General features: G+C 46.0%; 2 protein-coding genes across 4 annotated transcripts; one reads left to right on the forward strand and one right to left on the reverse strand.

Annotated features, from left to right (window-relative positions):
- Positions 1 to 743: 743 nt before the first annotated feature.
- On the forward strand, positions 744 to 20,867 carry KIF3A (kinesin family member 3A). 3 transcript variants are annotated; one of them, XM_066196887.1, is made up of 19 exons: positions 744 to 807; positions 2,108 to 2,390; positions 3,952 to 4,096; positions 4,353 to 4,437; positions 4,909 to 5,014; positions 5,769 to 5,908; positions 6,576 to 6,773; positions 7,157 to 7,331; positions 8,320 to 8,409; positions 10,015 to 10,086; positions 11,950 to 11,958; positions 13,616 to 13,772; positions 14,566 to 14,746; positions 15,018 to 15,128; positions 15,892 to 16,017; positions 16,634 to 16,687; positions 16,837 to 16,905; positions 17,114 to 17,238; positions 17,762 to 20,867. In XM_066196887.1, the coding sequence occupies exons 1-19, from the start codon at positions 802 to 804 to the stop codon at positions 17,808 to 17,810; spliced, it is 2,181 nt and encodes a 726-aa protein (XP_066052984.1). In that variant the 5' UTR covers positions 744 to 801; the 3' UTR covers positions 17,811 to 20,867. The 3 variants fall into 3 exon arrangements, with proteins under 3 accessions (XP_066052984.1, XP_066052982.1, XP_066052983.1); XM_066196885.1 differs by lacking the exons at positions 10,015 to 10,086; positions 11,950 to 11,958; XM_066196886.1 differs by lacking the exons at positions 744 to 807; positions 2,108 to 2,390; positions 10,015 to 10,086; positions 11,950 to 11,958 and adding an exon at positions 2,946 to 3,013.
- Positions 20,868 to 21,984: 1,117 nt separating this feature from the next.
- Positions 21,985 to 24,095, reverse strand: IL4 (interleukin 4). Its single transcript, XM_066197446.1, has 4 exons — positions 23,949 to 24,095; positions 23,685 to 23,732; positions 22,229 to 22,360; positions 21,985 to 22,083 (listed from the first exon to the last, which is right to left on the reverse strand). Exons 1-4 carry the CDS (start codon positions 24,093 to 24,095, stop codon positions 21,985 to 21,987), a joined length of 426 nt encoding a protein of 141 aa, XP_066053543.1.
- Positions 24,096 to 26,158: the final 2,063 nt, after the last annotated feature.

Consider the following 26,158-nt stretch of genomic DNA (forward strand, 5'->3'; position numbering starts at 1 on the left):
CAGAAGAGGCTGTGGAGGATCCCAGCAGTGTGCAGTGAAACTTTACACTAAGTGACAAATAACTTGGAAATGTGCCTTAAAAGTGCAGGACTGATTTGTGCACCACTTGGACTGTATTGCTTGTTCATATTTAAGTCACTCTGCAGTCCCTATATTTCATCAGCAATTCAAGACGTTACAGTCAGGAAAAGGAGGAGATGGATTTTCTTCTTTGTGTGGAGAACAGGCTGGGGCTTGCAGCCCTGTCAAGAGACCCGGAGCCCCCTCAGACCCCCTGGAGCCCTTCCAGAGCAGTAGCGTCTCGTCAGAGCCTCTGGAGCCCTGTCAAACGCACCGGGGATCTCTGACGGGCCCGATCATCCCGCTCGGAGCGCTGCCGGCCCTCAGAGCCCCTCAGAGCCCCTCAGGGCCCCTCAAAGCCCCTCAGAGCCCCTCAGAGCCCCTGAAAGCCCCCCAGAGCCCCTCAGAGCCCCTCAGAGCCCCTCAGGGCCCCTCAGAGCCCCCCAGAGCCCCTCAGAGCCCCGCGCGCTCTCCCCGCCCCCCCCCCCGCGCTGTGCCCAGGACGCCCCGCCCGCCCCGCCGTTCCCATGGCCACGGAGCGCCCCGCCCGCCGCCTCCGCTTCGCCGCCGCCATTGGTTGGGCTCCCTTTGGCCCCGCCTCCCCCCGCTCGCCATTGGTTGCGCGGCCACCGCAGCGCGCGGGGGCTGGCCGCGGGGCGGGGCGGGCGCAGGCGCGGTGCTGTTATTGTTCCGCGGTGCCTCCGCCTGGCCCGGGCTGCCGCCGCCGCCATCGCTATCGCCATGCCGGTGAGATCCGGGAGGGATGCGGGGTGTGGCCGCCGGGGCCGTCCGGTCCCTGCGCGCCGCTGCCCGCCGCGCCCGGGCTTCGCAGACCCGGTCGCCGCCGTTGCCATGTGCGCGCAGGAGGCGCAGGACGGGCGGTGCCTGTCAGGCCGAGCGGGGCGGGGGCTGATGAGGGGCTGCGCCGGGCCCCGCAGAGGTAGCGGCACCTTGGCAGCGGGGAGTGGAGCTCCGGCCGCCCCGGAGGGTCTCGTCCCCTATCCCGGGTGGAGACACCCGATTCCCGCTCCCGATTTTGGCTGGCGCCTCGTGTGCCGTCCCTCCCCCGCCCAGGTGGGGCTGAGCCGCTCTCTGCGTTCAGCAGGACGGCAAAAGCCGCTGCTGAGGCCTGAGAGGAATCGGGGCAGGTGGCAGGTGGAGGAACCGGGCTTGGAAACAGGATTTGTTTCGGCTTGACATCCAATATAGCTGCTCTAGGAGGAGTTAAATGCTCAGCTGCAGCATCTCTAGCCCAGGGGAGTGTCTCCGGCTTAACTAGATTCATCAGCCGTGCTTCAAGATTTGTTTTGGTAACTACATGAAAGAAAATGAATGTGAGGTTTTGTAATGCAACATTTAGGTTTTCTAAAGGATTAAACTTAAGCATGTACACTGAGAGTTATAATTAAAATGAATTCCCTTCAGCCAGCACTCCCTGGTATCTAGTTATGTGCTCTGTGAGGTTTGAGAGTGTATAGTCAGTGTTACTGGAAAAGAATGTCATGGCTGCACTGAATTCCGACAAACTTGTTGCAGATTGCAAGGTGAAATTGTTTCTTGAAAAAATTCTTAAATTCTGTTGAATGTGAAGTGCTCAAGGTTTACTCATTCAGTTTCCATGTTGGCGAACAGAAGATCCCATTGCCTGAATAACCCTGTTATTCTCTGAGCTTTAATTATATACCGGTCCTGGTTTTAAGTCCCCAAGTTCATGATCCTCTGGAGATGTAGCTGCTCAAGCTGATTCAACAGTGTTTGTGCTTAAACACACAATAGTTTTATAATGGGAGACAGCAGAGCTAGATTGGATATTAGGAAGAAATTGTTCCCTGTGAGGGTGGTGAGGCCATGGCAAAGTTGCTTAGAGCAGCTGTGGTTGTCTTCTCCCTGGAAGTGTTTAAGGTCAGGCTGCAGCAACCTGCTCCAGTGGGAGGTGTTTCTGCTCGTGGCAGGAGGTGGAACTGGGTTTCTTGCACCCCAAACCTTTCTGTGATTCTGTGTTAACACTAGTGTTACAGCCTGTGTAATTTTTTTTAACTAATTATAGATTAACAAGGCTGAGAAGCCGGACAGGCTGGAGAGCTGTGACAATGTCAAGGTGGTTGTGCGCTGCCGGCCTCTCAATGAGCGGGAGAAGGCGACGGGCTACAAAATGGCCGTGAACGTGGATGAGATGAGGGGAACCATAACTGTTCACAAAACAGACTCCTCCAATGAGCCTCCTAAGACATTCACATTTGACACAGTGTTTGGGCCAGAGAGTAAACAGCTGGATGTCTATAATTTAACAGCAAGGCCTATTATAGATTCTGTCCTGGAGGGATACAATGGTAAGTCTCTTGTTATAAGGAAGGATCCCTTCCTGTCTCCTATTCTTTGCTTTGTTAAAATTCCTGCTGATCTTGTTTAAGGGAGTTTCACCTTCTGAGGGCTGTAGCCGCAGATCATTTCTGTTGTGGCCTCTAACTTAAAATAGCCTGAAGGTACTTGCTGTTCTGAGTACTCCGTGATTGTACCCACTACTGCCATTAACAGTGGGAGATGGGTGATGAAGGAGACTCCACTGAGGTCAATTAGCTTCATGTTTTTATCCTTTATCTTCTCTTTGCAAAAGATATGCACTTATGTCATTATCAGAATTTCAGCAGCTCCTCACTGTAAATTTCAGTACCCAGGAGCTGCCATGCTGGGCTGTCACTAGGTCTGCATTCCAGACCTCTGCATAGAGCTGCTGCATTTTTACTTCTGGACTTCACTGTTTTCAACTGAGATGACTACTTAAACACATCTGCCCTTCCCTACAGATAGTCTGTTGCTTCCTGCAGCTCCAAGGAAGAGCATGGCCATGATTTGTGTGTGTTTGTTACTCATGGAAATGTAATATATAAAGGAAAGCTGATTACTGCTTTCCATAGCAGTATGCCACAAACAACAGTTTACAAAGTTTTCCAAGGTTTGTTAAATGCCTGATAATCTCTTGTGCTAACAGACTGGTTTCAGCTGATTAAAATTCATGGTTTGAAAATTAATGATTTAAGGCTGTACCTGGGGAGGTTTAGACTGGTCATTAGGAAGCATTTCTGTACTGAGACACTGCAACAGGCTTTCTAGAGAGGTGACCGTTGCCCCAGGATGGAATTTAAGAGGAGTTTGGTCAATGCACTTAACAACATTCTTTAATTTTTGGTCAGCTCTGAATTGCTTGGGCAGTTGGATTAGATGATTGTTGTAGGTCCCTTCCAGCTGAAAAATTATATTCAGTTTTTCTAATCAGTAATGTCAGTGGCTTGATAACATAACTTGAGTTTTCAGCAGTGCTAGGCTAAATCTAAGAACTGGGATATTTTTGGAGTTCCAGAGTCTGGGATTTAAGTAAGGTTGCTGGATGCCTTCTTGTGCAGGCTGATTCTTTAGTCCAGATTGTAGCTGTATCTGCAGGTTCAGAGCTGTGGTTTTGCTGTGGCTCTGCTGTAAAAGCCTCTCACCATTTCTGCTGTGGGTTAACGATTGTTGGGTTTGCTGTTGGTGTATAATCATGTGCTGCTAATTGGCTGTGTTATTAACTGGGCTTGCCTGCATTGTTTGTTTGTGGAACTGAGGTGTACTAGCGTTCCATGCTTTAGTCACTGCACTTTTAAAATAACTGACTTTTTATTAGACATCTTGCAGCCTGGATTAAGCAGCAGATAGGTCCTGTTTGCTGTGTTTGCCCAGCATTTCTGTTGGTCCTGCCTTGTTCTCCAGTAGCTACCGGAGTGGGTGGAAAATTTTGACTCCATAAAAATTGAGGTGTTTGGTACTATCAGGCTAAGACAGGATGAAGTAAAACTGCAGTTAGACTTTAGAGAAGACTCAACTTCTTAGAGTTTGTTCTTTTATCTTATCCTTCAGGTACTATTTTTGCATATGGGCAGACTGGAACAGGCAAAACCTTCACCATGGAAGGGGTCCGAGCAGTTCCTGAGCTCAGAGGCATCATTCCCAATTCCTTTGCCCATATATTTGGTCACATTGCCAAAGCAGAGGGGGATACAAGGTAAATGCCTTCCCTTGACTGCTTCTGTCTTCTCTTTTTTTTTATTTTAATGGAGTCCATGTGTAGCAGGAGCCTGACCTTGACAGTGACAACAGAAATGGTACTTCTCCCAAGATGAAAGGCTCCCACTTAGGCGGTTCTTGAGGGGTAGCAGGACTCTGTTGGTATTTCACTGGTTTTTTTGCACTCTGTGACTGTGTTTGTGGGACTTCAGCAGATGTTTTGCTAAATAAGCTACCCAGCTGTTCATCTGCAGGTTTTTAGTTCGCGTCTCTTACCTGGAAATTTACAATGAGGAAGTGCGGGACCTGCTGGGAAAGGACCAGACACAGAGGTTAGAGGTGAGCCTCCTCTCCCAAATGTGGTGTTTGTTTTGAGTCGGAGAAATATTCTGTTTTAAAGATCAGAGAAGCACTTGCAGGGGGTGGGAGGTTGGGATCCTCAGCAGTCCTTTCTTTTGCAGTGCAATACTGGATGTCACTGCTGGCTTCTTTGAATCTCTTCCACTTGGTCAGTTGCACAAACTGGCTGTTCCACCTGAGGCAGTTTTGTACCTGCTGTTCTACCCCAAAGGCCCCTCAGCAGTCCTGGGAATTGGAGACTAGGATTTAAAATCATGGCTTTCCCCCAGAGGAAAACAGTAGTATATTGTCATGCATGAGTCTTTATTCTTTATCTGCTCTGATTCCAAGTGGAGTGTTTTATGTGCAAGCCAGAAAATGGAGGAGTAAACCACTATACTGTTACAGTATCACTAGAATTACTGTTGGGGATCTCCCAGGGATGCTCAGTCTGAACTGTTTCTCTCTTAGGTGAAAGAGAGACCTGATGTGGGAGTTTATATCAAAGACCTATCAGCTTATGTTGTAAACAATGCAGATGATATGGACAGAATCATGACTCTGGGCCACAAGAACCGTACGTAGCCTCGCTGTGGGCAGGTTTATAGCTCAGACAGAGTAAAGGTCTGGTTGCCAGACCGTAGTAGGAGATCCTAGTCCTGTTGCTGGGAAGAGTGTTTGGCTGAACAGAACAAAAAGGGTATCTCCTCCCAAACCCCTCTGGTGCAGGGGCAGGTAAAGAAGGCTGTACTTCCCACATTGGCCAGTGCCAGTGGGGATCAGCAAAGGGAGGATGCAATGAGGGCAGTCAGTGTTGTCAGAACTGCTTGTGTGTCTCTTCATCCTTTTTCTGCTTCACTTCTGATCAGGTTGAACATCAGCCCTGTGCTGCGAATGGGAGGTAGTTTGTGTTCTGAAAGACTTCTTAGTTAAGCTCAGATTATTTAATGACTTAAATTCTGTCTCCTGTTGCCCTTGGCATGGATTGCTGTGTTCTTATTTCCCAAAATACAACAGTTTTCAGGGATCTGCTGTGAGCACCTTAAGCTACTGATCTTTAAACAGATGAGGGCAGTTGCTGGTCTTGGGAGTCTGTGGTTGGCTTAGAGCTATAGCAGGCTGCAGGACCTTCTACTAGTCCAGGTTGGAAGTGTACTGCAACTTCAGTGCCCAAGAACAGACTTTGCTGCTGAGTCTGAGCATCCCTTTGCCATCTTCTGGAATACAGGGTTGGGTAAAGAGGTGGGCATGAGCCTCCTCTGGGAGCAGGAAGAGTTAGAGGAAGATGTGGTTAATTCTGAAGACATCACTGCTTTTTCCTCTATTAAAAGGTTCTGTTGGTGCCACAAACATGAACGAGCACAGCTCTCGCTCGCACGCCATCTTCACCATCACCATTGAGTGCAGTGAGAAGGGGGTGGACGGGAACATGCACGTGCGCATGGGCAAGCTGCACCTCGTTGACCTTGCTGTGAGTAGGACCAGACACGTCTTTGGCAAGACAGCTGGTTTGGGTTGTTGAGGTTTTTCCAGAGGGTTGTGACCGTGTTGTTCATGACTTGCGGGTTCCTTCCCTCAGTGTCACAGTTTAAACCAATGTAATTGTGCTGGTAAAACATGGCTTTAGCCCAAGATTTACACTGAGGTATCTTTCCTTGGGGAAGATGCAGAAAAAGTGAGACTAGAGGCATTCAACTTATTTGAATGCATTTTAACTTATTTATGTGATGTGTGTATAGGATGCTCTGTGAAACTCTTTGAAATAATTGCAGTGTTGCTGTTTGCTCTTGTTCTGCTGATGGGAAGGGCTGTCAGTGGTGGTTGGCAGCTCCAGCTGGGGTGCCTTTTAACTGCTGACTGACTTCCCGTAGCACTTTTGTTCATGGGGAAGAAAATCTCCATTTTCCCAGCTGCATTGCTTTAAGCAGTCCCGATTTTGCTGGCACTGAAAGCTTCTGTTTAAGACCTGTTTGACTTGTCGCTTTAACAAAGTCTGAGATACTTAGCCAGTTTGTCTAATAATGGGTGAAGTGGTTAGTGACATGGCTGCTAGCAAGATTTCACATGTAGCTGATTCTGTTTGGAGGGAGATGTATTAGAAGATCTGTTTTAAGTCCTGCTTCATGTTCCCTTTGCAGGGTTCTGAAAGACAGACAAAAACTGGAGCCACAGGGCAAAGACTGAAGGAAGCCACTAAGATCAACCTCTCCCTCTCCACACTGGGCAATGTTATCTCTGCACTGGTGGATGGCAAGAGCACCCACGTGCCCTACCGTAACTCCAAACTCACAAGGTTGCTGCAGGACTCCCTGGGAGGCAACTCCAAAACCATGATGGTAAGCTAAGAGATGCTCTTTCCAGTGCCAGCTATTGGGCTGCATTTTTGCAGGGATAGCATAGCAACTTGAACAGCCTGGAATTTACCTCACTAATCCTAAAATGTTTGCAGCTTAGAGAGCCTTCTGTGTGCATCTCTTTCTACCTTTTCTCTTTGCCTCTGTATAGATGAGGTTCTAAACACAGCACACATGTACATATGTGCGTGAGATCAAACAGAACCTGTACTTGGATAGTCAAAAGTGGCTTCAGTGTAGGAGCAGCAGGAAAGCTTGGGAAGGAGTAGCAGTGTGAGACTGTCAGAGCTGGGGTTGGGTTCCTGCAGTGCCTTGTGCTGGCCTCTGACACTGTCCTCCAGTAACTTGGTCTCCATGTGTCGCAGTGTGCAAACATCGGACCAGCAGACTACAACTATGATGAGACCATCAGCACTCTCAGGTATGCAAACAGAGCCAAGAACATAAAGAACAAGGCCAGGATTAATGAGGATCCCAAGGATGCTATGCTCCGCCAGTTCCAAAAAGAAATTGAAGAGCTTAAGAAGAAACTGGAAGAAGGTGAGACTTTCCTTTCCCCTTGTGCTCCTGTCTGCACGAGGCTTGTTCTGCTTGAATGGGAATATTCTTTGCTACTTGAATATGTATCAGATGAGGTTGGCCACTAGTGCAGGTAGGTGTTCAGGTTTTGTTTGCCCTGCTGGATGCCAGGAGAGGTGCCTAAGGCTGCTCGTGGGGTCTGGCTTTCCCACTAGGTGGCACTTGGCACTAGGGTGAGTGGTGGCCTCCCGGCTGGGATCAGTGTGCCCGTCTTTCCCTGGGTTTCCCAAGCAAGCACAGGGGCTCTGGAGACAACTGACATGATATAGGGAATTAAACTGAACTGTAACAACAGGTCACACTTCTCTGATTGGGGAGGAGGGATCTATTTATCAGGAGGAAAACTGAACCAAATTTGTGGAACTGGAACTGGGTTTCTAAACACTGTAGAGCAACAGGAAGTTTTTTAAGCCATGCAACTTTGTAGCCTTGTGTCTCTTTTTAGTCTATCAACATGGAGTGACCCTGCTAGAGGGATGCTTGCTAAATAGTGACCAGATGTCACAACATCTCTCTCTGGAGATGCTCACAGAACAGCTGTAGCAGTAACTCGAGCATGATTTGCTGTTTGTTGTCTGCTCTGTTCAGGAGAAGCAGGAAATGGTCAGTAATGCTTCTTTCTTTTTCTTTTATCTGAGATAGAAGTGTGAGGTGGAAGAGAAGGTATGGTAGAATCCTGCTACGAAAACTTTGTAGCTTCAGCTGTGCAAAGATGCTCTATTTTCCATAAAAAGCAGCCTCTTGAGCTTTAATACATACACACTGACATCACAGCATTAATTGTCCTTAAGTTTCCTGAGCCATGGCAAGCTGTCTGCTTGCGCAGCAGTTAAGGACTTCTGCAAGTACTCATAAGCACGGCTCTGTTTGGACAATTGCTGCTGTCAGAGTAACAAGCTGTTATGAGTTGAGGGAAAGCTTTTGATAAAAGGACACTCTTCTCTTCTAGGGGAAGAGATCTCTGGTTCTGAAACCAGCGATTCTGAAGAGGAGGATGAAGATGGGGAGATTGGAGAGGAGAAGCGGAAGAAACGGCGGGGTAAGGCAGTAGAGATTCCTGTCAGTGCCACCAGTCTCCTCTTACCCACAGGCTGGTGTAGGAAGTGTAGCCAGAGCCAGGCAGGGACAAGAGGAGGTGTAGAGATGCCCTGTGCCGCTGCAATTATCATGCCTCTCCTAGAAATGAAGCCCTTGGGTGCCGTCTCTGCAGATGGACAGCTCCAAACCTGTGTAGTACCTGCTTCCACTTGGGTAGCTGTGCTTGTTGTAACATCATCCTTTGTGGTGGCTCCCCGGGTGCCGCAAGGTGGCTGCGTATGGCTTGTGACTGGTGGTGTGGAACTTCCCCTGCTCACAGGGGTGGGAGGAAGAAGACACCAAAGATCATTTGTAGGCAGGTGTGGTTTTTAGAGCCATGGGTATGATTGGAGGGGAATTTTGGCTGTGGTTTAGGCAAAGGATTCATCTGTCTTACTGATCTTCAGTAACTGACTCTTCTGATGTCCTATTTTATATTGATAGAGGGAAAATTTGGCCTCTGAGTGTCTCTGTGCTAGCTGAAAAGCTTAATGGGACATTAAACACATACTTTTTTTTGGAGCAGTCTGAAAAATCCCATGGTGAATCCTATTTCCTTTGTCCCACAGCAGTGTTAAACTGCTGTGTATCATCTAAACTCCAGGGGATGTTGCTGAACCTGGAACTGCACGTCACTGTGTATCACGGAATGCTGTGGCTTTTTGGGATCTTGCTGTTCTCCTAGAACCCTGCTGGTAATTCCTTGTGAATAGGAGAGAAATCAAGCCCAGTGCTACGTCCCAACTTCCAGTTTCTCTAGTAAACGCATTTTGACATTCAAACTGCCTTTTTGTCCTGAAGTACCCACATGTGTTGAAAAAAGTTCCTGTTAAAGCATTCCTGATTTTAGGTCATCTCTTCATTTTGGTGTCTGTCCAAGTAGTCATAAATTACTTTTGCCCTGCCTTTGGTGATAGTTGTAACAAGTTCCTTTTTCACCTTTTGGTTATTTCTAGAAGTGGAAAGCTTGACTACTGCCTCCAAATATCCTGCACAACTCTCCTCCCAAGGGGAGACCACCTTCAAAGTGCTGCTTGGAAGGAGTAGAGGGTGAATAACTGGCTTATTCAACTCCCAAACAAGCTACCCTAGTTAAGTTCCTTAAGGGAGCTGCTTCACAGGAGTACACACTGACTGTCCCTGTGTAAGCTGGTTCTGCCTTCCAGAGTGAGAAGTGCACATTGCCATGTGCATAAGACTGGAAAGGATTCATTGTCACTGAATCCTCTGCTACGTCAGATACCCACAGCCTTCTTCACTATGATCTGGTGTTCTCTGCTGTTGTTGCTTGAAATGGAAGCTGCCTTGGCATGTTGTTTTAAGCTGTAGTCTGGTTAAGATGGGTTTTAACTGAAATGTCTTTCTGAGCATGCAGTTTTGTGCTGGGAAGTGGTGGCTTTGCAAGCTGAGTCTGGGAGGGATCTTAGCAAATGCTTCCTAATGGGAACTTGTGCTTTTTTGAACTAGGTTGCTGGCTCTTCTGGGTTTCTTTCCTTTAGAACTAACTTCCCATCTGCATGTTTCTTCCTCTCTGGGTTTTTCTGTGGGACGCATTTCTGTTTTCCAGGCAGTAGCAGCAGCAGTAGTTCAGACTCCACATGCTCTGTCATAGAGAAACCTCTGGATAAGTCCTTCACTAGTGAGTGGGAGCTCTTAAGTCCTTTAAGCTTTGACCTTTCCATAATCTGCACACTCCATTTTGCAATGTTGCACTCTTCCCTGCTTTGTCTGTTGGAAAGATAAACCTCAAGCTGTAACTCTGCTAAAGCATGCCTTTCCTTTGCTGCTTCCATGCTTGAAACAGTTATTCAATGTGCACATTGTTAGCCAGATATGTGAGAGAATAGGAAACGATGTAGTAGGCTGCTTGAGCAAGATTTAAAGGTAATGGAGAAATAATAATAGGTTAAAAAAATCTGGTTTGCAGCTTGTGTTAAGTGCGCCTTTTAAAATGCAGAGGAAAAAACTGAGCTAACTTTTCAATGGGAATTGCTACAATATGAATTCATAGAATTCATGTATTCCATATTATATTGGACTCTCCCTTCTCAAAGTTAGTTTTGGAGAACAGTCAAATGTCATGGGGCTTATACTAACAAAGAAAATGTGGCACTGCTTGGTTGATTTGCTTTATTTTTGCAGATACTGTTAAAATATCTGTGGTGTTTGGGGTTTAAGTGCCCCATGACACCAAGTTCTTGATCTCTGTGGAACTTATTTCAGAGGAACAGGAGATCCAGATTTTGATCTAGTAGTGAGGAAAGTCTGGATTGCTCTTGATCAGAGAGGCCACTGTGCTGTAAAGCCCTACAATGAGTGAGGATTGAGGAAACAAATCATGTCTTGGGACTCAGCTTGTGGGGACTTCACCTGCTGTTGTTTTGATCCTGGACAGAAGCATTCCACTCTTTTCCCTGTGTGAAAAGACCTTGGAAAGTATTGCTGTGTGATTCACTCACTTTTACACTAGTGATGTTAGTGGAAAGCCTCAGTTCAGAGAGGAATGGTAGCAGGGTTAGAAGGAACACAACCCAGGGGAGACCTTTGGTGAGTCCTATGACTGTAGCCTGGGAGTTTGATTGCTTCAATCCCGCTTCTTTAAAGCTTGCTTGGAACCTGAGTGTTTTATTTGGATGAGGACAGTTAATCGCAAACTGCTGATGTGTCAGCAGGTGGATGAGTCCATCTCCTGCAGGTTTGGAGACAGTCCGGTTGGGAATGTTGTGCTGGGCTTTTGGCAACTGGGAGAAGTGTAGCTTTTTGTAGTTTGGGATATTAACTGTCCTCTAGTGTGCCCCTTCTGCATGTGGTGTCTTTCATTATCCCTTTCCTGTCCTGCGTTTTTTGTTGCACTTGCTTGAATAACCAAAAGTGGCTCTATACCTCTATGGAAGCACCAGTTACTGCAAATTAACCTACTAATCCCCTGTGTAATTAAATGGAGAAATCTTGTGTTGAGGCTCCCTGTCTGCAACTGTCTTGTATCTTGCAAAGAATTGGCTTGGAAATCTTGGTTAAAACTTAGAACATGTATTCTGAATGGTAATATTTTACAGGTAATATAACAGAATTGGCTCTCTTGAGTGTGGGGAGCATTAAGTTTGTTCATTGAAGGAGAAATCCACTCCCTTTAACTGTTTCTTAGGTCATGATCCTTGCAGCTGGCTCCTAATGTTGTGTTTAGATCCAGCATTGCATTGAATGGGCAGAAGAATGCAAGAGTGAGCTGAAGATTATCCTGGATTTGCAAAGCACTCTGAAGTACAGACACAGTCCCTGCATTAGCGTAACATGATGCATTAGTGTTTGCTCTAATAGAAGGGGTTTTAGTTATGATTGTCTCATATTTTCTACGCTGGAAACATGAATATAAAATTTGATGTTTGTTCTGGTGCTGATGATCTTTGTCCAAAATGATCAAAGCAGTAACATTTTCTCTCCTCCTCTTTTTATGTGTTTGCTGCCTCTCTGCGATTTGCTTTCTACTTCCTCTTAATGCAAGATCAAGCAGGTTGGTGTAATTGATTTTCACCTCCTTACAATTGCTAAGCTTGGGAAAGGATCTTACAACTTGCTTCACTTCAACTTTTTCTCCTAAACTGAAAATATATAGGGCTATGTCCTAATAGTAAGAAGTCTTTATCTGGCTTATCTCATATGATGAGCTCTGTATAGCACTTCCAGAAAGCTTCTTACTCAAATACTAATTAGTGAGAGATTTTTGCACCACAAGCCCAGAAAGAGGTGCTCATTATCTGATTCTGAAGTTTAGCTGATGTCAATGAAGATGTTGTTTGCTGTAGTGGTGAAGTCCTTGCCTTGCAACAAAAGTAATTAAAGCTCTTGTGCACATGAAGAAATATATATGCAGATGTGAAAATATGTGCATGCATGTTTACATATGCAGTACACTTTGTTGTGTACAGTGTATATGTGTATAATGTATATATGATAAATAAAATACATATATATGTATATATGTACTTTATTTATAAAATAAATAAATGAAGCTGGATATCTTGAAGACTGGAGGAGAAGCCTTTTACCTAACAGCTTCCTTGAGTGCGTTCTGACTGTGTGCATTGTCACTATGGAAAACAGGTGGCAGTCAGTGACTTCTGTTAGTTTCAAGTACGTTCTACAGGATGGGGTTTTTTAGCTTCTGGAGAAGCAAAAGAAGAAAACTGTGGATTCACTTGTGAATAAATGGGTATTTAGGACTTGTGGATTTGAGGAAATGCATGCTCATTTCACATAGCCCCCCAGGATCTCTGTTTGCCTGCCTTGGGCGTTCCTGGTATTGCCATCAAAGTTGGCTCAAGACTTGCAGAGTGGCTGTCAAGAGCAGCACCCTGACACTTTGTTTCAAATTTGGGGTGTTTGGCACCAAATCATGAGGTCAGTAGGTTCAGTGAGTTGCTCTGGCCACTCCCTTTTTGTAGCTCTCCAAGATATGGACCTGGTGTGCTGCTGTGGTAGTTCTGTTGTAAAGACACAGCTGGTTAAGCCAAAGCCAACTTTGGTGCTTTTGAATCTTACATGTTTTGAATCTTCTGTGTTACATAGACCCAAATATCATCAAGAAATTTCTTTAGTTGCCTGGTTTTCATAGGGCTGTTCTGAATTTCTTTACTTTCATAGTAGTGTGTTCTTAAAAGTATCTACATGCTCACTTTGGAACAGGTAAGCCTGTAAGGAGGGCAGTGAATGAGGGGAATGGTAGAGATGCTAATCTGAAATTTGAGTATGTAGCTCTTGGTAGCTGACCTCTTGTAGCTGTAGGTCAAGGCAGTCTTGTGTTTTCCTTCCCCTGGCCTGATCTGCACTGTTAGAACATCAGAGTTTCCAGATTGGGCTTCTCTTCAAGCAGTATTCCTTCTCCAGGTGCTCTTTGTATGTTTTATATTTTGGGGGCATTAGATTCCAGTGTTAGTTACACAGCACTCCTGCTCTGTAGGAGCTGGTGACAACTGGCCAATGTTAAAATGGGATTTGCAGGACTGGGATTTGAAGGAATGGGCTTTGAGTTTTCCCCATTTTGAAGCTGATACCTAATGAAATTTTTGTTAAATGCAAGTATTGAACATGAACTTGGAAAAAATGCTGTGATACAGCATTGTTGTTTTACTTTTCAGTGAACTAATTTGTTTTCCCCATGTCTTTCAAAGGCAAAAAGAAAGTTTCCCCTGATAAGATGGTGGAGATGCAAGCAAAGATTGAAGAGGAGAGAAAAGCTCTTGAAACTAAGCTTGATATGGAAGAAGAAGAAAGAAATAAAGCCAGAGCTGAACTGGAGAAGAGAGAGAAAGACTTGCTCAAAGCTCAGTGAGTACCATACTCTGAGCAGTTTGTGTGGTCATGTAGGTTGTTCCTTCCTTAATCATACGAATATCTGGAGATGCATGGTGAGGTGCCTGTCAAACTTTGTAGAAAGGGAACATCATCCCTTGCTATTGTCAAGGTGAAAGAGGAGCTTATTCTGCTTTGAGAGCATTGAGTATATAGGAAAGACAAACTTTTATCCTTTTGCCACTTCTTTTCTTAACTTTACTTAGTTGTGCAGGATAGCCTAGAAACATAAATTTATTTCCCAAGTACTGTTCTGTAACAGGCTAGGTTTCCTGCAGCAGAGTCACAAGCATGTAATTTTGGGTGTAGGGATGCTCTATTCTGAAGCCAAAAAGCTGCCAAGGTCACACTACCCTATGCAAATAGACTGTTCCAGTAGCAGCCAGCATTCCTGGTTTGCACTTCAGCTGCTCTGCCTTGATCTCTGTTCACTCCCCTCTATTTCAGCAGCTGCCTCTGGGCACTGCTGTACTGACAGGGCCCTTTTGGACAGAGGATGCCTTGAGTAGCCTGGTGATGTCACTGGGTGCTTGCAGCCTCTCTCAGAGGTCACTTGCAGTGGGAGGCATTTCTCTGCTGACCTGGTTTTGCTTGAGTGGTGGCAGCTGGAGCTTGGGGAACTTGCACTCCCTCATCCCCACTTAAACCTTCAGCAGCAAGACAAGTTTTTCCAGCCCTGTGAGTGCTGTCTGGGCTATAAAACCAAGGTGGACCTGATGCCTGCTGAGCATGGTAGGACAGGAAGTCTCACACCTACCTGTCTGTCTAGGCAAGAGCACCAGTCCCTGTTGGAGAAACTGTCTGCATTAGAGAAAAAAGTGATTGTGGGAGGAGTGGACTTACTGGCAAAAGCAGAGGAGCAAGAGAAGCTTCTAGAAGAATCAAACATGGAACTGGAAGAACGAAGGAAGAGAGCAGAGCAGCTTCGCAAGGAGCTCGAGGAGAAGGAGGTGGGGTTGTCTGCTGTGGCTGTCTGCAAACAGCAATGGCAGGATACCAGGATGTGTTACCCAGGGGTGGCTCTGCTGGAAGCACTGCAGAAGCCACCCCTCCACAGGTCGCTCATTAGCTGTGCAACCCCTGCAGGTCTGAGCCAGCCTGGCTCAGCCTGGGCTCTGTGCTCTTGGCAAATGCTTCGTTCAAGTTGTTTTTCCTCTTGTTCATACTGTTGCAGAGAGTTTCTGTGATTGTTAGTGTGTCTGTGCTAAATGTTGTCCACAGCAAGAACGCTTGGACATCGAGGAGAAGTACACCAACCTCCAGGAGGAAGCACAGGGGAAAACCAAAAAACTGAAGAAAGTTTGGACCATGCTCATGGCTGCAAAGTCAGAGGTTAGTATCTAAAGTCCTCAGCCGGTGATCCTGGGAGACACTAGGGCTAGGAAGGGTGGGCCATCGGCTTTGTAATGCGGAAGATGTGCTGTATGTTTGGAAATGTCTTTCTGTGCTGTGCATTTGGCTCAGTAATTCAGAAATACTAGGTCTGGAGTTGGAGCTTTGGAACAGCATGTTGTAGAGCTTTTCCCCAGGCCAGGCTGAGAAGGGTTATATGTGAAACCCTGAGATGTTGAGAATTTCAGGGAAAACCACTGGTTATTTCTGAAATAAGATGCAAGTTGCTTGCTGGCAGCCCCATGTCCTGCTTTGCTGCAGCCCAAAGGCTTCTCTGCTTTGACTTGCCTGTCCTTCATGACTGATGCCCTTGTAACCTCATCCTCAGATCCACTGGATCAGTGTGTCCTTTGGCTGGTAGCTGGAGTTCCTGTTTCATTAAAAAATGCATTTAGTCTTGGAGATCAGAGATTTTCCTTGAAACCTTGCCAGGGATGCAACTTGTCTTATGCTCTTCATCTAGTCTGAGCTGAAGCAGCTTGGATTGGCAGTTTTGGGTTTATGAAACTGAGAACTTAATGCTGTTTTCAGCCATCTCTGAGCTGAAATGTTTCAGAGGGTTTATTGTTCAGAGATATTCTGGTACTAATAACCAGAGTTTGCATTTGTTTTCTAAAAACCTCATACAGACAAAAGACTGTTCTCTTTAGGCTGTTACCATGTCTTAAGTCTGATGCCTCTCAAATGCCTGTTTTGCTTTCAGATGGCAGATCTACAACAAGAGCATCAGAGGGAGATTGAAGGGTTGCTGGAAAACATTCGGCAGCTGAGCAGGGAGCTTCGTCTTCAGATTCTCATCATAGACAACTTCATTCCTCAGGACTACCAGGTGAAGACGAAGCCCCTGAGCCTGGGGCAGGGGTTGTGCTCTGCTAATCTCAGTTCTCTTGCAGCATATTTTCCTAAAGGCTTATAAAAATAAGAAAACCACATTCACCACGTAGTTAACTCGTATATTCACTGTGTGCCCATGCAGTGAGTCTGTTCAAAATATTTTTTTTCTACTAGCTTAAAGTTGTGCTTGCTAATGTCTGATATTAACACAGAGACTGGATTTTTAGGTCTTTGACATTTTTTGAAAGTTCACAATGAGCTTAAATATAATGCCCACTATCTCATGGGAAAAGTAAGGGAAATTAATTTTATGATTTTCATTTTTTTCCATATTACAGTGTTTCTTACTGCTGTCCTGATGGTGTTGGCATAATGGAAACCCCATGCTTTAGGGGGCTCTCCAGCACATAAAGTATTTTTCTCTTCTATAGTTTTCAGACTAAAAATGTTTGGGTTTTTTTTGCACAAGACATAGCTGTCCTGATAGGAGCAACCTGTAAGGGATCAAGACTGTTCTCAAGTAGCTTGTCCAGGCCTTAGGATGTATGTTCTGGAAAGTGCATGTGGAGGGTAGATTGTGCAAGTCTAACACTTACTGTCCTGATTTCTAGGAAATGATTGAGAACTACGTTCACTGGAATGAAGACATAGGAGAGTGGCAGCTGGTAAGAATGGCTGCCTGGCATGTGTACAAGCTAATGAAGTGTGAGCTTCTGAGGGGTTTAACTGAGCCCAGGAAGAAACTGGTGAAGCTGTAAGTCACTTTTACTGTGCACAGTAGGCTTTGCTAACATAAGTTTTTTTCTGCTTACAGAAATGTGTTGCATATACAGGAAACAATATGAGGAAGCAGACGCCTGTCCTGGATAAAAAAGAGAAAGATGTGAGTCACTATTGAATTATTGTATTGAACTGTACAGGCCCAAGTCCTGCTTGAGACTGCCATTCTCTATTTAGAGGCAAACTGTCCAACTTCAATTGTCTTTTCTTTTGAAGAAATGAGTCTTTGTAGTGTCATGAAAGCACCATTGATCAGTGTATAAAATTATTCTGATGATTTTGTCTTATGAGTTTTTCTGGTGTCTTTCTAGCCCTTTGAAGTGGACCTTTCCCATGTTTACTTAGCTTACACTGAAGAAAGCTTGAGGCAATCTCTGATGAAGCTGGAGAGGCCGAGGACTTCAAAAGGAAGATCCAGGCCCAAGACTGGTAGAAGGTGAAGAACTCTGGGGTATTTTTATGCAATGAGGGATTTACCCAAGGGAAGGCTTAAGCTTGTATATGCAAACTTACCACAAGTCTTCGAACATTTGCTTAATGAGAAGGCAAAGGACAAAATTTTTGCATGGTGTAGTTAAGTGTTGCCAGGTGTGACAGAGCCAAGTTGAGATCTCTTTACTGTACTAAATGTTGTCCAGAAAGACTTGTCTGGGGATTTTGTGATGTTCTTTTGCTGCATTCTCCTCTTCCAGCTCCCTGCTTTGTTTTGTTGCATTTGGTGGTGCAGTTTAACAGAGTTTGGCACATTGCCAATGCAAACACTGGTACTGATGGAGCGAGGAGAGGGCTGTTGGGGGAGATTTCAGCATATGCTTCCTTGTGCTTTTTGTTTGGTTGGTTTTGCTTATGGAGAAGTCATGTCACGTGGTTTGAAATGTGGCTTGTCCCTGTCTTACCTAGACAGCATAATGATGTGTGTGTGGTGTTGTTTTTCCCTTTCCTTTCTGCTCTCCAAACAGAAAACGTTCAGCCAAGCCAGGAGCTGTCATTGATTCCCTGCTGCAGTAGTGTGACCTGGTCAGAATTCCTGTAAATATCAGTGAGTGTATAAGGTTTGGCCAGAATATGGAATTCAAAGGATGGCACAGTTTGACATGGATAAAATTTTTTATTTAAAAAAAAGTATTTTTCCTTAGTTGCCTGTATATTGTATGTTATATTAACATAATATTAAACTGGTATATATGATTGATGGTTGTGAAATGCCATGTATTAAATGTGTTGTGCAGGGAAACTTGTTGGTAATCCTTGTTGAAATGTATAGAAAATAGATGTGTGATTGAGTTCTAGGTGTGTGTTTAAGTGCTAGATGTGTTAGTTCAAAACAGTTAATGAAATCCTGAAGTTAAGGCTGGTAAATCTGACTTATGCCCTGCTTTGCACATAACTGGCAGCTTTCACTGTTGTCCTCTGTTGCACTGATCTGTGTTTGAATGTAGTTGCTGCAAACTTTTAAGAGCATCAAATCTTTTTATTTAATATTCCTCACTGTGGCTGTTAACCCAGTTGAGTTGTGTGTGGAATACACAGTCCCCTTCCCTTTTTGCTGTCTTGCTGTATAGAGAAAGTAGCTGGGTAGGAAAAACATGAAACACAAAAGTCTTGATATTTCTGAAAAGGGACCATGCTCTGTTTAAGTGCAGCAGAAATCAAGGGTGTCTAATAGTTCTTTTATTTTTATCAGTTCGTTTGTGATCTGCTGGCACTGTGGAGAATGAGACCTTGGATATTAAGCCAAAAGAGAGCTTTTTTTCCTTCTTTTAAGGCTGTGTTACTTTGACAGCTTTTTATGCTTCAGGGCTGGAATTTTTGTGTGAGTAGTTTTGTAATCTGAACAGCTGAGATGGTTTAAGGAGGATGCTGCAACACCAGGACTTGGTGTCAGCCATGGGGCTGCGAGTACTGTGGCTCTATTTCCTCATCCCTGGCTACAAGGCACTGGGCCACTGCTCTACACTGAGGATAAATTTGACTCTGCTTTAGTAAAACAGAAAGAATTGCCCAATTTTCCCAGAACAACGTCCCCTGACATAGCTGGTGCTGTCTATGTTCCTGTGTATGCTGTGTGCATCTCTGGCTATGCTCTGATGAGAGGAAAAAATGTTTGGTCTCTGATAATAACCATTTATTTGTGATGGCTGCTCTTTTTATTTGATATTTATGCTGCTAATAGACACATATCACTTTAATATGTTGCTTTTGTGTCACAGAGAAAATGCATCTCCTTCAGACTGTGTGTGTTTTGTAACTCATCACATCAGCTGTGGGTATCTCTCCTGTGCCAAGGTGGAGGGATGGGCTGTGACCTCACCTTAGTGTTACCTGGAGGATTAAAAGTGTGATTACTGACAGGAGAAATGGAGTCCTTCAGAGTGACAGAAAACAGGACAGCTCCTCAGGTGTCCTGAGTCCTTGCTGGTAGCCACACCTGCTTTTACCAAAATGTTCCTGTGAAGTATTTAAAGAAGTTAAATGCCCTTTCTTGCTGTTATGATGGTCATCTGGAGATACCTTGGGGTCTGTAACAGGATCTGTAATAGTTCAAACTGGTCTTGTAAGGACATATTTTGGTCTGAAGGATATATTCAGTGCTATTCTAAACAAGTTGTAAGCTTTTTCCTGGGGTTTTAATGGTTTTTTTCAGGATCATGACCTGGAGGAACATGCTGCCCTCTCTATTGGAGGGAGTGTCACCTAAATTCATACAGCATACAGATACAAACACTGGCATTTGTTTTTTCTAGCATAGCATTTAGAGGTGAATGCTCAGAAACTTTCTTGATTGAAGCTGTAGTTGGTTTTGCTCGTGAAGAACTGATCTTATTTTAAAGGTGCTTGAATAGAGTTGACATACTTCTCGTCAAAAAATCCAGACGGAAAATGGCTTAAACGCTGCTTAAAGTCTTTCAGTTCTGAGTTCAAGCGGATAGATGCATAGCTGTGGCCTGTACTAGTTCTCAGAACCAGGAATAACTTCTGTTTCCTTTTTGTGTTGTATCTTATGCTAACATTTCATTGAATGATCTGGTTTTATGGGAGTTAAACCAGAACTATGCTTTCAAAAAGACCATTGAAAATCCTTTTACCTGACAGGTATCAGTCACTTCAAGATACTGCTGCAAACAGTGGCACTCCATGTAAAATATTTAAATATTTAAAACATAAAGGCATATGATTTACAATTAACATAAGAGTCCTGCTGCTGAAAACCTTAGTTCTCTGCATGTTTAAGTGAGCCTTGGAGCAGGGGAAAACAATAAGTAAGTACTTGCACACCTTTAATTGGCAGATTGGAGAAACTGGTTATCTCCTGCAACAGAGGCTTGGAAGACAAGTTATTTGCTGTATAAGAGGATTTTAAATAAAGTGTAACACTCCCGTGGTCATGTGCCCTATCAGTTTGGCTCACCTGTTAAACGGTGTGTTTTGTTGAAGTTCTGGGAAGTTTCTTGTAAAACCAGGGAGTTTGGCTTGTAGATCTACCACATGGGCCCTCACTATAGCCCTGCCCACCTGTGAATGCCTAATGGACCCAAAATGTGTTTTAATAAGGAAAGGATTTGATTTATATGGACTTTCAAAAGCTTAATACAGCCTTTCTTGTTGCAGGTCAGTATGTGCTCTGTAGTATTTATCGAAACTCATACTGTATAACATACACTGTGTGTTCTCATCTTTGCTTCCTGCTAACAGAAGATTCTCCTCGTTCCAGAACATTGACCTTAACAATGAGATTTTTGCTTAATGCTGTGTAAATGAACTGTTTCATTTTTAACTTGTTCCTAATTCTTTAAGAGGAGGGGAAATGGTCCTTAGTGTCTTTCACTGACAACACTGTCTGCTCATGTCCAGCTTTCACCTTTCTCCACAGTTCTGCTTAGCCAGGCCTGTATAGAGGGAAAAACTGCTAGTCCGTATAATTTGTCTGTTTATTGTTTTGTTAACTCTGTTTATTTCTGACTATTTCTTGTTTTAATAAAGTTAATTCATTATACTGTATATATCAATATTGTGTCCCTGGAGCATGTTCATACCATGAAATAAAATTATTGATTCCTAATTGCACCCTGTGTGCATGTTTTCCAAATAACATTATACAAAGCATATCTTTTTAACTCAGTTGTGTCAGGAGCTGGGTGAGGTGCCGCTGTAGCTCTGAGCTGCACAGCACTCTGGAGAAGTTTGCGCAGGGACTTTGGGGCGTGTGGAACCTTGTTGCCCAACAAGGGCAACAAAACCTTGTGGAAGAGGTGGTCAGGGCAGAACAAGAGAATCCTTTGCGAGACTACAGAGAAAACCAATGAGCTGAGGCTGCGGCTCTAGAGCTGTGCCTGAGGAGTTGCTTGAGCCCCTGTTTAAGCCCATTCTCTGCTGGGGTGGTCCTGGCCTGAGCCAGGGCACTGCAAGAGCAGTTTCTGGGCCCCCACAGGGTCAGTGCTGCCCCTGCTCTGCCTCCTGATGTGTGCATTGCAAAGGGGGCAGCTGAGGGGGAGAAAGCTTTGTCTGCTGTGTTACACAAGCCAGCCCCACCCTGTACTGGTGCAGATGGTGTGAATTTACCTGCAGTCGCTGGAAATGTTCATCTCTGTTTCCTTTGCTGCATGAGCTGTGTTGGTTGGCAGTGCCTGTGCCCCCCCAGCCTGCTCAGCCCAGCCAAGGGTTTTCCATGCTCTGCAGCTCTCCAGAGTCCTGTGACCCAGCTGATGCATGAACCAAACCCTGCACAGTCCTGGCCTCTTCACCCCTGGGTCACAAAGGGCTGTGCCATATATATAGGTATAATATGGTCTATAAGTAAAGTGAGGAGAGAGAACATGCTTAGGTTCAGACCTGGCTTCTCCCTTTGCAGCTTGAGCATGAAGTTTTGAGTTCTCAGCTTAGAGGAGCATGCCCTGTTTGTGGCCTGGCTTCTCCCCTCTGCCTTCTCTTGGGCTTTTCCTTCTGCTTTGATCTGTGTTCCTCATGTCAGCCTGAGCTTAATTCCATAGCAGGACTGATTGTTTGGCAGTTCCTAGCCACATCGCCCTTGTTCCCATAAACTTGGAAATCTCTTAAATGCTGCCTTGTGTAACATCCTATGCAATGCCAGCACATTTAGTCCAAAAATACATTTATTTAAAGAATTACTATACATAATCTTTGAAAAATAGGGTCATAGTTTAAAAACAAAAGAAATGTTTTTTCACTTCTGGTACTTATACAGTTTTTGGAGGACTTGGTGTAATTCCTTGAGGAAATTCTTCAGTGAGGTGGTGCTGCCTGCTGCCACAGGACATGGCCTCTGGAATGGGAGAAAGGGGCTGTTAAAAAGCTTGTGGGCGTGGGATTGGGTTGGGCTGCCAACAGTGGTGGGAGAGTAAAACAGAAATGGTGACCAAGGGAGAAACTTGAGGGCTGTGGGCAGTGCAGGGAGAGCTGTGGCTCACCTTGTGCCCTGGTTTTCTCTCCCAGGCCAGGCTGAGCACGTTGTGGTAAACGCCCTGGAGGGACTTGTGGCAGCTCTGGCCCTGCTGAGCAATTGTGGCGGCTTTGCATAAGAGGTCTGTGTTGTTCTCTCTCTGGGGAAAGACACGTGACTTTTTAAAAAACCCTTTTGTGTATTCATGGCTTATTAGCAGCAGATTAAAACACTATAAATAATACATTCCTATTCTAAAGGACAGGTGAAAATTGTGGTTTGAGGCGCCAAAGCCTCCCTGAAGCTTCCCAGCTCGATCTGTGCAGACCTGGCTCTGCTCCCATCCCTTCCCTGGTGAGGAGGAATCAACCCCTGGCAGAAGCTGTGGCACTGTGGCACCGCAGTGAGCCCCCTGTGATGGAGCATCGTGCTGCTGCTGCAGGTGTGGATGTGGGACCCTGGGAGGCTGCTCCCTGCAGATTCCCTGGGAGTGAAGCTGGTTTGAGCAGGCAGAGGTGCTACAGGAATAACAAAAGCACCTGGGAAGAGCTTGCCTTCATTAGGTGCTTTGACAAGTCCTATAGCAGAGACACGTGGAAGATGAGGAATTGATAAGTGCTGGTGGTGACAAAAACTATTTGTCTTTCTTCGCCGGGGGAGTGCTGCCTGCTCTATCTCAGCTTTCGCCTGAACAGTATCTTCAAACAAGTGACCAGTGAGCATGGGCAGCTGTGAGTGTGGGGCTGTGCAGCATCTCAGGCATCTCTTCTCACTCCCAGGGCTGCTCCCTGTGACAGAAGGGGTGTGGGGATCCTCTGAGGGGTGCTGAGCCCCCCAGTGAAGGCTGCTCTATCCCTCGGATGCCAGCGGGTGTGGCATGAGGTGAGGGCTTTCTGTGAAAACAGGAACTCAGGGGCAGGGGAGCTTGGCTTAGGCAGCAGTTTTCAGAGCAGAAAGAGGCTTTATTATCTGCTACTAAATCTTGTGCTGACTGCAGAGCCTTCCCCCAGATAAGGGGCTAAAGAGGGATATTGGGTCTACCCAGCGTCACTATGCTTTGCAATAGGTGTGTGGAAGGGTCTGAGCTGGTGGCCACACTCCAAGGCAAGGGGAGATGTTCCTCTCTCTGAAAAGCTGAAACCTCTGTTTGCTGCCCAAGCACAGGTGCCCATTCCTGCCCTCCCTCTGGCCTCTCCCTGTCCCCAGGGTGGCCAGAAGCCACCAGTGGTGCTTTGGCTGGAGGTGGAGATGGGTGTGGGAAGGTGAGGGCACCTGTGCAGGGCACCAGGCATGGTGAGAACCAGCTGGGCAACCAAACGTTTGTGCTGGAGGCTCACAGTGGGCTCCTTGGTCCTCCACAGCCTCACACCAGGACAGGCAGGATCCCCGGCTTCCCACCTGCCTCCCACTGCCCTGTGCTCTCCTCTGGCCCCCAGCATCCTCCCAGTACCCACCAGGGCTCTATGGTTGGGTTTTTTTCTTACCTCATAATCTGCAAAAATATTTGTCACATTCATCTGGTTACAGGAAACCTTTACAAAGACACAAAGAAGAGGAGCAATCAGGCTCCAGACAGCACGGATCTGTCCTGGTGTGCGCACACTGACACACACCTGGCCACCCGCCAGGCCCCAGGAGCATTGTGAGCCCCGTGCTCATCACCTTCCTCTGGCTCAGCATTGGTCCCTCTGAGCCTGGGGAAACAGTCTGTCCCTCCCATCTGTGGGTAAAGCACCAACCAGCCCTACCTCCACCTGCTGGATCTCGTCCAGCAGCCTGATGCTCTCCTCCAGCATGTTGCTCCTTAGTGTTGGAGTTATCCATGGAGTTATCGCGTCACCCAGGCAGGCTGACAGCACCAGGAAGGTGAGCAGGACCTGGACCAGGATATTCATGGGCTGCTTTGGCTGGACCCCTTCAGCTCTTAGTCTCTGGATTGTTTGGTGATCTGTAACTGTGTGCGCTTTTCTGGAGGAAGCACCTCAATTTATTACTGTAAAATTGCTGAACCAGAAGGAAAAACTTATTTTTTCCCTTATAGGCACTTTCCAAAGTTGCTCCCGATCAGGAGAGCAACAGGTCTTTTTTGTGCAAGTCAAAATTTTCTTCTGATCTTGCTTTATGAAATTTCCACTGTAAGATGACAGTGGCAGGAGTCAGGTCACATACAGTATATAAGCTGCCTGGTTTGGGGATTCTCCGTTTCTCCATATCTCAAGGCTTTCTCTACATCATGAATTGGAAGTGGTTAAACTGGGTAGCCAGCCCACTGCTCTGGGACACTCCGATAGCAACACTTCTCCTTTGAGCATCCTGCAAGGTCTTCTATCGTGTTTCGTTTGATTATCTCCAGATCAAGTAGAGCGTCCCTCATCTGCACGCTGATTTCCGTCCCTGAGTTTCTCAACCTGAGGAGAAATAGAAACTATGGCAGAGCCCTGTGGGGACAAACCTGGGCAGGAGCAGGGCAGCTGCCTGGAGGGTTTGCACAGAGCTGGGGACCCTCCTGACCAAACAGGATCCCCAAAGCAGTGTGGCATCCTGCGGGGTTGTGTGCAGGGAGATGCTGTGGATAGTCCTGCTGTGTCGGTGCTGGGAGTTTGTAGCCCTATTCCAGCGTTTCAGGGAGTTGGGGACTGCCCTGTCCATCCTGCCCTGCCCACCCTGCCCTGCTTGGGGAACAACAACCTGAGTTTTCAGGCAATGGGCTCTGCCAGCCCCACCAACCGGTACTGCCACAGGAAATGGCAACGAGAAATGCTGAGCTGGGAAACTTTGGAGTTTTGTAATAACTAATAGGGATTTTTCTAACTCAAACAGCAACTTACCACCAGATAACAACTTGCGAGCACTTGATGAATCCGGGAGTAGCCAAACTGAGAGTAATTTTGTTTGTCTGGTTCCGAGATGCCCCGGATGAAATTAGTTGAAGTCACTGACACAGAAAGACCTTTGTGAGGGATTTGCCAGTGGGGAGTTGTGCTGTTTCCTACCTCCCTGTCATGGAGAGCAGGTAAGGGAGCATGCTCTGGCTGTGTGACTGCATCCATGGCCACCAGGGATGGTGGGTCCTCACCAGCATGCCCAGAGCTGTCCCACTGGTCTGGGATGAGTGGTGGTAGTGGCAGGATCCCTGCTAAAAGTGATGCTGAACAAGGTGATGGAGGCAGTAGCCCTGTCCTGCAGACCCAGGGATTTCCCCCATGATCAAGGTATAAAGCTCTAGAACTGGAATAAGTGAAGAGAAAATGCTCAAATCACAGAAAAAGTTAACCTTTGCTCTACTCTGGCTGAATCATGGTGGAAAACTACATCACTGTGTGATGAGAAGGTCAGCAGTTGTGTTGGGTTTGCATGGCAAGGTTTTGGTAGGTGGGAGCTACAAGGCTGTGTTCTGAGAGAAGCTGCTGGAAGATTTTCCAGTGCCTGATGGAGGCAACTCCAGTTGCTCCAAGAGGGGCCTGCTGCTGGACAAAGCCCAGCCCATTGGCAACAATGGCAGTGCCCTGGGGAAAAACCCTGCAAAACTGCAGCTGGAAGAGAAAGGAGAGAAAATCAGGAGCAAAGTTAAGCCTGGGAGGAGGGGATGAGTGGGGTTAAGGTGTTTTAAGGTTTGGGGGTTTTTTCTCATTATCCTACTCTGATTTGATTGACAATAAATTGAATAATTAAACTAATTTCCCACCAGGTTGAATCTTCTTTGCCTATGACAGTAATTGCTGATTGTTTTTTCCTTGCCCTTACTCTGACTCACAAGCCTTTTGTTATGTTTTCTCCCCGCTGCCCAGCTGAGGGTGACAGGGGTGCTGTGGTGGGGCCCTGACATCCATCCAGGGTCAATAATCCAACACAACAGCAAATGAAAGGACTCCCATGTCCTTTCCCAAGGGTGGGATGGAGCTGAAGGCAGTGAAGGCCCCACTGCTTGCTGAAGGGACAGCTACAGCCCCAGTGGGGT

The sequence above is a fragment of the Chamaea fasciata genome, unplaced genomic scaffold (genome assembly GCF_029207755.1).
Source record: "Chamaea fasciata isolate MVZ Bird 193981 ecotype frontalis unplaced genomic scaffold, bChaFas1.0.hap1 SCAF_15, whole genome shotgun sequence".
NCBI classification, from domain to species: Eukaryota; Metazoa; Chordata; class Aves; order Passeriformes; family Sylviidae; genus Chamaea; species Chamaea fasciata.

Bases quoted from the DNA above. Each gene is read 5' to 3' on its own strand.
- KIF3A (XM_066196887.1), top strand. The intron at 2,391-3,951 runs GTAAGTCTCTTG...CTTATCCTTCAG, and splicing joins TGTCCTGGAGGGATACAATG to GTACTATTTTTGCATATGGG. The intron at 7,332-8,319 runs GTGAGACTTTCC...CTTCTCTTCTAG, and splicing joins TAAGAAGAAACTGGAAGAAG to GGGAAGAGATCTCTGGTTCT.
- IL4 (XM_066197446.1), bottom strand. From the start codon at position 24,095: ATGAATATCCTGGTCCAGGTCCTGCTCACCTTCCTGGTGCTGTCAGCC. The intron at 23,733-23,948 runs GTAGGGCTGGTT...GTCTTTGTAAAG, and splicing joins ACGAGATCCAGCAGGTGGAG to GTTTCCTGTAACCAGATGAA. The intron at 22,361-23,684 runs GTAAGAAAAAAA...GTCTTTCCCCAG, and splicing joins ATATTTTTGCAGATTATGAG to AGAGAGAACAACACAGACCT.